Source organism: Hoplias malabaricus, chromosome 12 (assembly GCF_029633855.1).
Source record: "Hoplias malabaricus isolate fHopMal1 chromosome 12, fHopMal1.hap1, whole genome shotgun sequence".
Classification (NCBI taxonomy): Eukaryota; Metazoa; Chordata; class Actinopteri; order Characiformes; family Erythrinidae; genus Hoplias; species Hoplias malabaricus.
Window position 1 is genome coordinate 33,035,328 of NC_089811.1, and position 13,505 is coordinate 33,048,832.

Below are 13,505 nucleotides of genomic sequence, written 5' to 3' on the forward strand. Positions count from 1 at the left end.
TTTAAAATGTCCCCAGTCAGAGCCCTGACCTCCATCATCAGGAAACGTGAAATGACCAAAATTCATGTGAGAGAGGTGATTTGGCAGTTTTTGGAGAGTATTTGAAGTATTTATTTATTTAATTTACTTGTCTTTCTGTAACACGTTCCTTTTCTTAGCAGATTGAAATATCTTATATTTCTGGATTTTCATCACAAAAAAAGAGATTTTATATCCACCGTACAAGAGTTTTCATCTAAATTTGAATTTATGAGCTTTGTATGCATTTAGTATATTTTACAGTTCTCTTCTACAGAGATTGAATATCAGGTTTCCAGGCAGCACACATCACACACACTGCTCTCCATTGGTTGCTTTGCCACTCGTACATTAGGAAAGTGTGTTTAGCATTGGGGCGGCACAGTGGCGCAGCAGGTAGTTTCGCAGTCACACAGCTCCAGGGACCTGGAGGTTGTGGGTTCGATTCCCACTCCGGGTGACTGTCTGTGAGGAGTTGGTGTGTTCTCCCAATGTCAGCATGGGTTTCTTCCCACTGTCCAAAAACGCACGTTGGTAGGTGGATTGGTGACTCCAAAGTGTCCGTAGGTGTGAGTGAATGTCTGTGTTGCCCTGTGAAGGACTGGCGCCCCCTCTATGGTGTATTCTCCGCCTTGCGCCCAATGATTCCAGGTAGGCTCTGGACCCACCACGACCCTGAATTGGATAAGCGGTTACAGAGAATGAATGTTTAGCATTGCCACTTGACCAAAAATTCATCACCTATTAGTGTACTTGCAGCACGTTGTGTTTTTTTTGATAATTGACATGTTTTATGCTCATTGGTTAGGGATTTAAAATGGTAGAGTCCTTAAGAAGGGTTGATGTTGCAATGTTATGGAACGTAGGTGTAGAATATTAGGCTGAAGGTCAAATTTGTACTGTTAAACAGCTGGCTGGTGTGTGTGTGTGTGTTTGTGTCAGCTTCAGGACATCCTCCTCAGACCTTTGTGCTGCGTGACTCAAGTGCTGCTCAGAAGGAGCTGCTATACTATTACTGCCCCAGAGACAACTGCTGACAGCCTAGAAAAAAATGTGGCTTTTTAGCAGTCATGGGTCAGTAATAATGTGTTAATAGACTAGCACTCTTATTCTAAATTTTATTTTTAAAATATCTGTTTGTCAGACGCCTGGAGAAAACGGTTGAAATCATATCATGACATGAAAATTGAATTAAGTTTTGGGCGGTGTTTTGTGATTCTAACCAAAGAGGGTTTTTTGTTTTTTTTTCCATCAAATGCCCAGTGTTTATTTAGTTCCCATTGCCCTCCTTTAGAAAATCTGTGCCCACAAATTCACAAGGTTATAACTAAAAATAATTTGCTTTGAATATAATGTTCTGGTTCTAGGCACTGTGTTCCCAAAATATCGTTGCTTTTCACACAAGGACTGGTGAAACCCATTGGAGCGGATTCTATTAATTGTTATATTAAGTGTACTTTTTCATTTTCTCCCACACAATTCACAGGAACGACAGGTGTTTAATTTATGTAGATTATATGGCACAATACATGCTCTTATAGCAGTAGATTACTGAAAAAATGGTGTTAGGGGGAAAAAAAGTGTGGTGTATGTAGTCAGTTACAACTCTAAACAGAAATTCTCTCACTTTAACAGAATCATATATTGTATCTGTCCCACTTGCTGTGCCTTAATGCATCTGTAATCACATTAACTTACAGTACTGCACAAAGATCATCATGTCTCGAGTACTGAACACACCCTATATACTGCACACCAATGCACTTTTATCCCACAGTAACTCTGCTCTGCATAACAGCAGCCCAATGCTTTTAAACACTGGACACTACAGCTTGTCCTTACCCTGTACATCTGAATTTGAGAAAAACAAGCATGTAATGTAGAGCCTTTTAAAATTTAAAACAAAACATTCACCTTACTAACAAATGAGTCATGGTACCACTGTTTGCATTAGATATAGAAGTAGAAAAGAAGGACAAGAATCCCTTCCGAAAGTTCCAATTGCTTTCCAGCTCTGAAGTGGAGCCCACTACAACTCTGACTAGCTCATCTGTTATGTTTTTCTAACTGCATGTACACATGGCATAGCTTGCCAATGAACGTTGCTGATGCCTTATAAAGATATTTCGTTTCATTTCTGGTTTGTTTGTTTGTTTATTCAGTCATTCATTTTATTTCCTTTATCTTCAGCTGAACATACTCCTCACCACTCTGTGTGGTACTGTCGGGAAAATAAATCCATTTTACAATGGGTTCCACTGAATAAGTGCAATTGTAAAAATACATATCTCTCTTCATTTTCACTGTACAGGGCTGCTGCATATAGTGCTTGTTCCAATTGCCCGGTACTCTTCTTTGTGTCCTACAAGCACACTAGACTTTCACACAACTGTATTTAATATTTTAAGATGTAAAATGGCCCAAAACCATTACTAGACGTGATTTTCAGTTCATATGGCTTCATTGATTCTTCCAATTTTAAACCATTATTGTCTTAGTGAATTAATTTATTTTCATGCCTGAAATCTATAGCTATATTTCCGAACTACTAATTGCACTCAGAATGCAGCCGGTCATAGACTACTATCCATATAGTGTGCTTGATTTTCAGTGCATAGGTTTGCAAGTAATTGCTTATGTGTTTTGCTGCATTTCGGAGTGCACCGGCCCTATGAACTACTGTCACGGAAGTTGTTGTAATCCAGTTGTAAAATAGTGTGGATTTTATTGGATGTACAGCAAAAAATATTCCAAGTTACTTAAATCAAGTGCGCTAACAACACCATGTGATTAAAAAGCACCAAAAAAAGAGCCCAAGATACAGTAGGTCTGGTCTGAGCAACCTACAATAAATATCTATTTTATACAGAAATTGGTGCGATGTCTGCATCATGATGCTTATATTCAGCTGGAACTAGGAGTGTACAGATACTCAACACAGACACAGTAAACTATAATATAAACAGGATATGAACTCATAACCAGCCATTATCAAAGACTTAAATTAATATGGCACACAATTCTGTAACATAAGGGAATTAAAAATTGCTTGTTTTTACCCAGTTTTAGCTTCTATATGGTAGCTTCTAAATTAGTGGACACTTGGTGAGTAAAATCAGAAATTAAATTCTACAGACAGGTTTCACACAGAAAGCCATGGCATTGCTAGTCTTGGTGTTGCTAGGCTAAGCTAAACCATACTGAGGAACATTAATTCAACCTTGATAAGAAAATGTTTTAAATGGCAAATTGATGCATAATTATGAATAATCTGTGACCACCAGCAAGGATGTGCAACATTTCATACTTTAATCATGATTGTGTGAACAATAAATACCAAAACACTCAATCTTCATTAAAACACAAATGGTATACACTATCGGATCTGTATGCAATAAAAAATAAAAGTCTAAAAACAAGTGTTCATACAACCCTTTATAAAATACTTTTTCAAATTATACATTTTGTGCTTCACAGCTTATCCATAAATATTCAAAGAATATTCAAAACTATTTTCCCATCTTTCTGTCAGAATCGTTTAGAGTGCAATTCTAGATTGAGCACGTGTACACAGCTATACATCTTCATTTTTGGAATAGTTTCTAGACCTTGACTGCACACAACAGTTGGAAATACGTAAATATTTATGATAACTGATAGTGAATAAATACTTTGATATGTAGCTAATTCCAGTTTTTTTTCCCACTCTAATACAAGTCATTTATCTCTTCAAAAAGGCCATAATTAACCCAGCTCTGAGTGCATAAAGCACAAGATTTAAAGCATGAGACAATGATTTTTAAAATGGGTTATTAAAAAAAATATATATGGTTTATATTGTTATTAACCACTTACCATATTTATGCTTTTGCATAAATATTTCATATTAGCAACAGACTTAAAATCCTAATGTTACCAGGTTGGTTCCATTTTTTTTCTTTTAAGATTTTCAATAAATCTGCTGGGAAATCTGATTAATGCAGTTGGAGGCTGTAGACAGTTTCTCTGGTGTTTACTTGCTGGTAGCTATGATCTTAATGTATTGCAGAGCACTGTGAGCTGCATCATTGTGTGCATTACTGCAGGAAATTCCTGTACCATGACATACTGTAACTGGTGTGGTGCTCAGCTCTGCCAAACATTGGTATTGCCCATTAACTGTAAGTTCATCTGCAAAACACATACATGTGAAAATTAAAACTGCAGCAATGTTAGAACAAAATGTCATAATTCGTTACAGGTTTAAAAAGTATTCTCAAATTCTCATTCACCATGTAAACCAATCAAAATTAAGCATCTCTGATCATTCGATGTGTAATAAAATATACTATTTTTTAAAGTCATTTTACAACAGTACAACAAATTTTGACCTCTGCATTTAGCCCATTCTTGGCAGTGAACACATCCGGAGCAGCAGGCAGCCACCCTCATATGGAGCTAATTTAGGGACAAAAGATTTGTTCATTTAAAAAACTTGAGATTGAACTTTGAAAAAGACTACAATGTATTCAAAATTAAAATAATTGTAGGATGAATTTTTCCCATTATTCTGGATTTCCAATTCAATACTGGATTATTTTAATTTAATTAATTTATTAATTTTCTTTTTTCGCTTTCCTATATAGTTTGATATTTGAAGTCTTATATTTGTCAGTTTCAGAATTTTTCAGATTCTTTCTTTCCCCCACTTTCAGATCCCCGGGGAGAGCGGGACATCAGCTGAGAAGGTCATGGTATAATGACTGACAGCATAACAATGAAGACGGAGGACATTCCTCACTGTTGACTATGAGAAATATCGCTGAACACTTACGTTATACACAATGTTCAGTGTAAAACTTTGACATTACTAACAAAGCCCTTTATAGTGAACTCTTTTAGACAACATTTAGGCACCAATCACATTATAAGAGCGATAATCTGTCAGATTGTGTAGTTTCACAGCCACAATTTAATTTCCCACCAGCACTTTGGCGATGGAGTCTGCACTCTGTGTCAGTCATTATACCACACCCCTGACAGCTGATATCCCGCCTCCAATGGCAGAATCGGTCCTAAAGTCTGAAACTGAAAAACGAGGATCCAAAACTGAAAAAAGATCTGAATCTGAAATCATTAACTGCAACTGACAAATATAAGACTTCAAATATCTATATAGGAACGTGAAAAATTTAATTAAAATTGAATTGAATCAATTCTATTTAAACTGGAAAAAAATCATGTTACACTTATTTTAAATTTTGAATAAATGGTGGTATTTCTCAAAGTTCAATCTCAAAATATGAACTTTGTTTTATTTTTTCGGATTAATAAAACATTTTACCCTAAATTAGCTCCATACCCTTGGCACCCGGAGCACATTTTGGGGGATAGTTGCCAAGCTCAAAAGGCATTTCAGTCATGGGTGTTGCTGACAGATGTAGGGATTGATCCAGCTTCTCTACCCATTAGGCCACGACTGACCTGTAAACTTTACTGAGCAGTCTAAAATATGCTTAAAGGAGGCAGTGATTTTAACAATGCACTCACACCCAAATGATTAACCCTCTTTTAAATTATAAATGTGAGGAACTACAGTATATTTATTAACTAATTTGAAGGAACCACTTAATCCTTAGGGTCCAGAGCTTACATGGAATCACTAGAGACAAAGAAATAATGACCGTGACAAGATGGCTATCCATCAGAACGCATCACACATCTGTGGACAATTTTGCACAGCCAATCCACCTATCAACCTGTTTTTGGACTGTGGGAGGAAACTGGTGCACCCAGAAGAAACACACACATACATGCTTATGTTAGTTAAGAAGAGGATAAATTTGTTCCATCACAAAGGAAATAAAGCCAAACAAATCCCCATAAACTCACCTATATCAAAATATGTAACCTCAAAGCCCTGCTCCTGAGATAACTCCAGCATCATCTGTACATAGTCTGTATTTGGAATACTGAGAGGATTCCTTCTCAGTAAAGAAATTTTCTCCTGCTTTGAAGTCCGTAAACTCTCTGGATACACATGTGGCTTCGGACTCTGCAGTGATTTAGAAGACAATTATTGGTCAGTTCTTAAGTACTAAGCAGTATAATGTTAAAACGGTGAGATCGAGCGCAGGCTTTCATCTGTCAGCAGCTGTAAGTGGACGTTAACCTTACCCATGTAATCTCAGGACAGCCTGAGAGACTTTGTAGTTTTTCCAACATCTTTTCTGCTGCAACCCTTTTAGCATTCTTCTTAGAGCTCCCTGCCCCTGATAATACGATTCCACACAGATCATTACATACAAAGACATGTTCATAATGCATGTCTGGCCAAATGTTTGTTGTTTCCTAACATGATCCTCAAATATCTAACACTACTGCAAATGTAAGATGAAAACTGGGGTCACTAGTAATCTGTTTACCTGTCTCTGAAAGTGTCTCTAATCTGCAGGTAACTGTGAACTCTTTCTTATGAGCTGGCCCTGCTTCCAGACACACCACATATTCTGGCAGGCGCCAAGCCCTCTGCATCGCAAGCTCCTAGAAGCACATACACAATTTTAATGACTTTCAAGATCTAAAATGTAAAACTTTAAATGATTAAATATAATAATATTCATCCATTTAGCAAAGCACAGCATGAGATGTACCTGCAGTATTCCTACTGGATTGGGTTGCTCATTCATGTCCACACTATAGCCATTATTCTCAAGCTTTGGATTATGAAGGCTTTAGAAGACATAAGAAAATGTTAGGTTAAATCATATTTGAACTATAAAAGTAATAACAAGAAAACATTCTTATAAAAAAAAATTATATATATAAAAAAAAATTATGTCCCCAAGGTTTGTGAACAAATGCTCATGAAATATTGCTCAAGCTAAGCAGCCATCACATCTAATCGAATACCAGTACTTGTAGGATTCCTTTATTACTGTTATAAGTAGCATAATAGTGCTTTTCCACCGCATGGGTCCTACTCTACACGCCTCGACACGGCTTAGCTTGGCACTCTTAAAGCTTGTCACTGTCCCACTGGCAGGGCTCCCCCGCAAAATGAAGCCGGTGACGCTGCAGAACCCCGTCTCTAGGAATCGCTCGCTTTGAAAATAACAGCAGCGGAAAAGTTAGGCACTGTTTACTCAGTGTATTCACGTGCTGTTTTTGTATTTTGGACTAAACACGGCTCCGAACTCCAGTTCTCACAGATCAGTTTAATTTGTTGCATGTTCTGCTTTCACTGGAAATATTTGTCAGCCAGTGGAAAGGCACCATAAGTTACTTGTCTTCCCTTTTCCCGAGAAACTGCTTCTACAGGTAATGTTACACTGAGTGTCATATACTTGAATCATGTTTTGAGACAGCAGAGCACTTTCAAATGAAAGTCTACATCTCTGTCGTCTTCCTCAAATGATATCAGTAACGACAACATGAAGACTCGAATGGGCAGTTTTTCAATTACATTAGAACTACCCAGGGACTACAGATGTAATTTAGCTGAATTAGTTAACTCTGGTTCATTTACATTGATGTGGAAACTGAAATGTTAATTAACGTGCATTGTCCCTGATAAATAAATAAATAATAAAAAAGGGCTGCATCAAAACCTCTGAAAGGGATCATCCAGGTTTGCGTTTTAACGTATGGTATTATCATTTAGTTCATTTTACACACAGCATTCATTTAAGGCTCCAACCAGATGGATCTGGACATTTTTACAAACAAAAGTTTTGTCTGCGTTTAGGCCTTAAGTCCACACAAAAATGTAATTTTTTTTAGGTCTCTCTTAAAGAGGGTCTTTGGTCCCCCACTGGACTGGCATGATAGTGTAATGGTTTTTGTATTTATCTGGATGAAGATACTTTCAGAAACGGAGGAAAGAAAATATCCCATTAAAAAATAATTAAAAAAAAATGAAAAATTGTTGACGGGTCTAATCACTTTACTCTGCAGAACTATATTCTCTTAACCACGAGTGGTCTGTAATGTGCATCTGAAGCCTCGACATATGAGCATTTTCTAAACACACCTGGAATGCTTCATCTCATCATTATTCTGCACTCCTGGGAAAGCCTTACACTAGCTAGCTGTTTGATAATTAATGTGAGGGTTTAAACAGTGTTTAGCCACAGGAGCATTGGTGAGATCAAGTATTGCCACTGTCACAACAGCCTTGCCAATTCATCCCAAAATTTTGGTTGGTGATCCATTAATCCAGAGAAAACGTCCAATTCTCCATAGTCCAATGCTGATAGCTTTAAACCCATCAGTTCCCGAAGGTCTTGTCTACTAGATGGTAAGTCACTCACCTATTTTCCGTGTCTAATTCCAGCATTTTCAGAGCAGCCTCTGCTGCCTCGTGCTTGGCAGCCTTTTTACTGGGGCCCTGACCTACATGGGTAAAAGAGGCAGCTGTATATAGACATATTTGACCATATGTGCTTTTCACTAGCATTAATAAGCTTGATAGCACAGAAAGAGTCCTCGTGGAGCTCTGAAGAGTAAATACAGTCTGATATAAGTCAAAAAAGTCATGGAGTCTGACCTGTACCGGTGACGTCACCCACAGTAACACTGAACACGAAGAAGGGCTGGTGCGCCTCTCCGTCCGTACGTTCCATAACGTACACCGGCGGTTTGCCCGTTTTGGCGCCATATTCATGGAGCACCTGGATTGGGGTTTTATCCCCAGAGACGTGCTGGGCTGCCACAGCCGAGCTACAGGAGACAAGAGCGAGGATATGATATATAAGCCGGCTTGCTAACGTGAAATCCCGGTCAAAGTATACAAATGGCGCTCATTCCAGACTTGTTGAATTTACTATATTAAACGAATATAAGATTACATCCATGAACATATGCACCGCGTTACGGTCTGTCATAACAGCATGCAATTAAACTAAGTACAAAGCTGAAGTTAGCTTCATTGTTAAATATTCTATTCCACCTTAAATCTTGCAGCGGTCACAGTCTGCAGCGCCAAAGTGCATTTTTAAACATCTAGCTACTCCGCTTAAGGTGGAACCGAAAATGCACTTCCAACTTCAGCACTAAAGTAGCACTAGCTATGTTTGCGCGCATGTTAACACAAAGTTACTTTGTGCATACAGAGGCGTCTGATTTACAATAATCGTTTTTCTCTCGACAATTCAGGACATACCAATTACAGCCGCAACTTTCTTCATTTCAGAACAAATTAAACCACAATTTTTTCAGGATATTGAGACGGGTATAATGATGCTAATCACCAAGCTAAACACTGGTCTGTAGCAATGTCTCTAAAACAACGGCTGCCCGACTCTATTAGATTACGCTGGCGAATATAAATTTCAAGGATGAACCGAAGACAACGTTAAACTCACTGAGATTCAGCCATTATTTGAGCAGTTGTGCTCGTTACAATATTCCTAGTCCCAGCATCAAAAACAAGGCACTCAATAGAGGAGAGGGCGGCACTGAGTGTTGCTATAGCCAATCAAAAAAGGATTTTTTAGTTGACCTACAGCTCGACTAATAGGCTTCGAGCATTCCTAAACTTTTTCTTCGAGATGTTACTCTAGTTCGCGCTTTTTAGCGATATTTGCTTATATTCAATGCTATAACACTATGGAGTAACATTACTGTCAAAAATAAGCGTGTGCATGCATATATAGTTTCGCACATAAATATTTAATTTGTACACAAAACTTTGTTTTGTATGAATACGACTTCTAAAACATACGATTATAAAGACTTACGCGTACGACTTATAGATTACGAACACGAATTGGAAAATGAGAAAACACTTTCAAAAATACACCACTGGACTCACCAGCAAGATGCATAGAGCAGAAAACCAATCGATTCGATATAGTGCGCATGCGTTGTCTGCTGCGTCTTGTTTTGAACTGGTGTTGGCGGAAAGGTTCTTTTAAATTTTACTAGTATGGTTCTTGGTCTGAATGGAGCTCATTTAATCCGGCTCATTTATTCATTTTCAGTTTGAACACACGAAGACAGGAACGAGAACACAGTCCGTGTTTTGTATACGGTTAATTATTTTTGATTAGGAAGTGTGGGTGGACTTAAAGCACCCTTTATACCCCATTAGTCAGAGCACCTGTTCTTTAGCAGATCTCTGCAGTTAAAATAAAAGTCCCAAACTCTTAGACACTCTGTGGACACACATGTATTATCAGTTTGTGTGAAATTAAAGACTTGTGTGTGTATATATACTGTGTTTTAACATTATAATTTAACATGAGGTGGGGGTTTGATTTTATTTTAATGGATTATAAAATCATCTTTAAATTAAATTTCAGGAAATTGAATATGGTTTGCCTGCTCATAAAGTTTTAATTATATATAATGGTATAATTCAACCACAGAAAAATACATTACATGTTATATTTTAGATTATTATTATGATTTTTTTAATGCTCCAGGCACATAAGCTTCATGTTGCACAAGCAGAAAAAATTGCTAAAAACTAAAACATAATAAAATTAAATACAACTCAGATGATGTTACTTTTAATAAATGTGTCCTTTTCATGAATATAGGTATCAGCTGAACTAAAAGTTTAGAATTCTATACACCGGTGGTTCCAGACTTGCATTCTTCACATTCTTCACTTCATAAATTTAATTCTCTATAAGGCAGATACAAAACTATCCTCTTTCTATCTCAGCAGTATTATTCTGTAAAATGTGGACAAATAATGAGGAATCTGCTTCAAATATATAACACAACAATAAAACGCAAAAATATGAAAGGGAATGGAAATTAATAATCTGTACAAAAATAAGTGTCATCCTAAAGTTATAAATCATTCATCAAATCATTGGGCTGGTTCTTGGGATTTTTAACGGAAAAAGTATTATTCAGTCAAGTGATCAGATTTATAATATATATGTAATCCTTGATTTTGGGGAAAAGAAATCACCTCTACTAAAATGAATCTGTGGTTGTATAACTTTTATGTATAAACCTGGCATCATAGAATTTCTGAAATTATCCTGAAACTAACATCTGTCTGTCTACAACTCTCCTTGCTCCACTATATTCATCAGTTACCACATAAAAACAAAATAAAACACAGAAATGGGGCTCTAATATGTAAATACACTTCAATCTAGGTAATCATAAAATAACCTATATTGGGCACAAGGGGACACCATAAGCTTTCATTTGTTAGCTCTCCCACAAGTTCAAAACAAGACACAGCAGACCACGCATTGCGCACTATATCGAATTGATTGGTCTTCTGCTCTATGCATCTTGCCTGTGAGTCCAGTGATGTACTTTTGAGTGGCAAGGAAAAACTCCCTCAGCACACGAGGAAGAAACCTTGGAAGGAACCAAGACTCATACGGGGAACCCATCCTCCTCGGGTCGACACCGGAGACACAACAGAGAACAGAACAGAAGTAAAATTGAAATGATGACAGATGAAGGGGTTATAGTAATGTGAATGTAGTATATTAGTGATGTGTGAGTCTGAGGAAGGAGGAGAGGATCAGTGATTCTGTGTGAGTTAAAAGTAGGTGCAGAGTTAATTTGAGATAAAACAGCATGGCCAAGCATGATAGTGTAGATGAGACAAGGCCAGGATCTTGTACAGGACACACAGGGGCTGGATCAGGGCAACACCTGGAGAGCAGCAGGACATCTCAAAACATGAGAGAGACAGGAGAAAGAAAACCAGACAAAGGGAACAAATTAAGATACAGAGGTTAGTAGAGTCATGGTAAAGAACGGGCAAAATTGTCCTGCGAAAAAAGCTTCCACGGGTCAGGCAAGAGAACCCAGCGACAGACAGCGTGTTGGCGGTTACTAGAAAGCTAACTAAAAAAACTGTAGCTATGGTAGTATGACAGGGTTAATACAGAACAGTGATAATATGAAAACCATCTCGAAAACACTAATAGAGAAGGAGTAACCTGAAAGTGAATGATTAACCAAAAGCTTGTTTGAAAAGGTAGGTTTTTAATCTAGATTTAAAGATTTAATCTAGAAGTCGTACCCTTAATATTTCAAGTCTTATACGTAAGTCTTTATAGTGGTATATTAAATCGTAAAACACACACAAAAAAAGACATTTGTACACAAATGAAATATTTATGTATGAAAGTATATAAGCATGCACATTTATTTTTGACCGTAATATTGCTCCATGTACCGCCTGGTGGTTGTCAAGGACACTGCTTGCTAACAAAGATAGCTAATTCTCTGTAAATTCTAGGTAGAAATCAATAGCTATGAAACGTAAAACCTTAGCCACATATACTGAATAAAGCTTAATCATCAGAACATTTCAGAGCTACAGAGGCACTAGGGAACCTCTACAATTATGGGGAACAGCAGTTCTCTCTGGTGTGTTTACATTCAGATGCTCTAGGTCTTTTAAGTTAGAATGGTATGTTTGAAGAGAAAAACAACTGTTGTTTGTACATGGCTGAAGTTTTATTCATCCATTTGTATTACCACAGAACTTAATTTGTATCTTGAGTTGTAGTAATTTCATGTAGTTAGCAGTCTCTCGAATTTACAGTGGGTTCCTATCTAAATCATCTGAAAAAGCAAGTCAATAAGCAAGTCACCCATGCAGCAGGATTTTATGGGGAATCATGAAGAATGCTAAAGAGAAATTCTGATTTCAATACAAATGTTTTAAGGCTATTTTTGTAGGTGTTCATAGATTAAATGGCTTGGCGCTCCTCAGGAAGAGAATACTAGAGCTTTGGGACATAGTGGCTAAAAGCCTCCCCAGTCTTCTTAGTTTTGTGAACAACCAATGGATTACTGTGGGAAGATCGGAGAGCCTTCGCTGGAACATATCTACCAATCAATTCACTAAGGTAAAGAGGAGCATGAAAATGAAGACTTTTAAAAACCATCATAGACAATCACCAAAGGCGGGGCTCAAACCCACAACCCCAGGCTCCAAGAGATGTGTGACTGTTGCACCACCGTGCCGCTGCAGATGAAATAGTATTGCCATAATCTAATATATCTTAAGTTAGAGATAAGATTTATAATAGCTTTGATTAGCTGACGCATACCTACTGACTCTCTACATTTAAGACGGAGTGTGATGGTTGAAGTGGTCCTATCAATTAAAACTGCAATAAATCACAGCCTAGATAATAACCAAATGACAAGATAAAAGAAAAAGGACTTACTTTCACAAAACACAAGCTATATGACTTGTTTTTACAATGGAAGATAAACATATTACATGTAGGATCAGAAAAAAAAAAAAAAAAAAGGCAGAACACAAAATTATGACAGAAAATGAAAGACATAGGATAATTATTGCATACAGTTTGGCTTGGGATCAGTCAATATACAGGGTGGGCCATTTATATGGATACACCTTAATAAATTGGGAATGGTTGGTGATATTAACTTCCTGTTTATGGCACATTAGTATATGGGAGGGGGTAAAATTTTCAAGATGGGTGGTGACCATGATGGCCATTTTGAAGTCGGCCATTTTGGATCCAACTTTTGTTTTTTCAATG

General features: G+C 37.3%; 1 protein-coding gene across 3 annotated transcripts; it reads right to left on the reverse strand.

The window, feature by feature from the left end:
* Positions 1-3,168: 3,168 nt before the first annotated feature.
* prkra (protein kinase, interferon-inducible double stranded RNA dependent activator) lies at positions 3,169-10,015 on the reverse strand. Of its 3 annotated transcripts, none has more exons than XM_066686683.1 (8): positions 9,363-9,489; positions 8,546-8,718; positions 8,310-8,391; positions 6,651-6,729; positions 6,423-6,540; positions 6,175-6,269; positions 5,890-6,052; positions 3,169-4,188 (listed from the first exon to the last, which is right to left on the reverse strand). In XM_066686683.1, exons 1-8 carry the CDS (start codon positions 9,374-9,376, stop codon positions 4,031-4,033), a joined length of 882 nt encoding a protein of 293 aa, XP_066542780.1. In that variant the 5' UTR covers positions 9,377-9,489; the 3' UTR covers positions 3,169-4,030. The 3 variants fall into 3 exon arrangements, with proteins under 3 accessions (XP_066542780.1, XP_066542782.1, XP_066542781.1); XM_066686685.1 differs by lacking the exon at positions 9,363-9,489 and adding an exon at positions 8,948-9,041; XM_066686684.1 differs by lacking the exon at positions 9,363-9,489 and adding an exon at positions 9,812-10,015 and having other exon boundaries at positions 3,170-4,188.
* Positions 10,016-13,505: the final 3,490 nt, after the last annotated feature.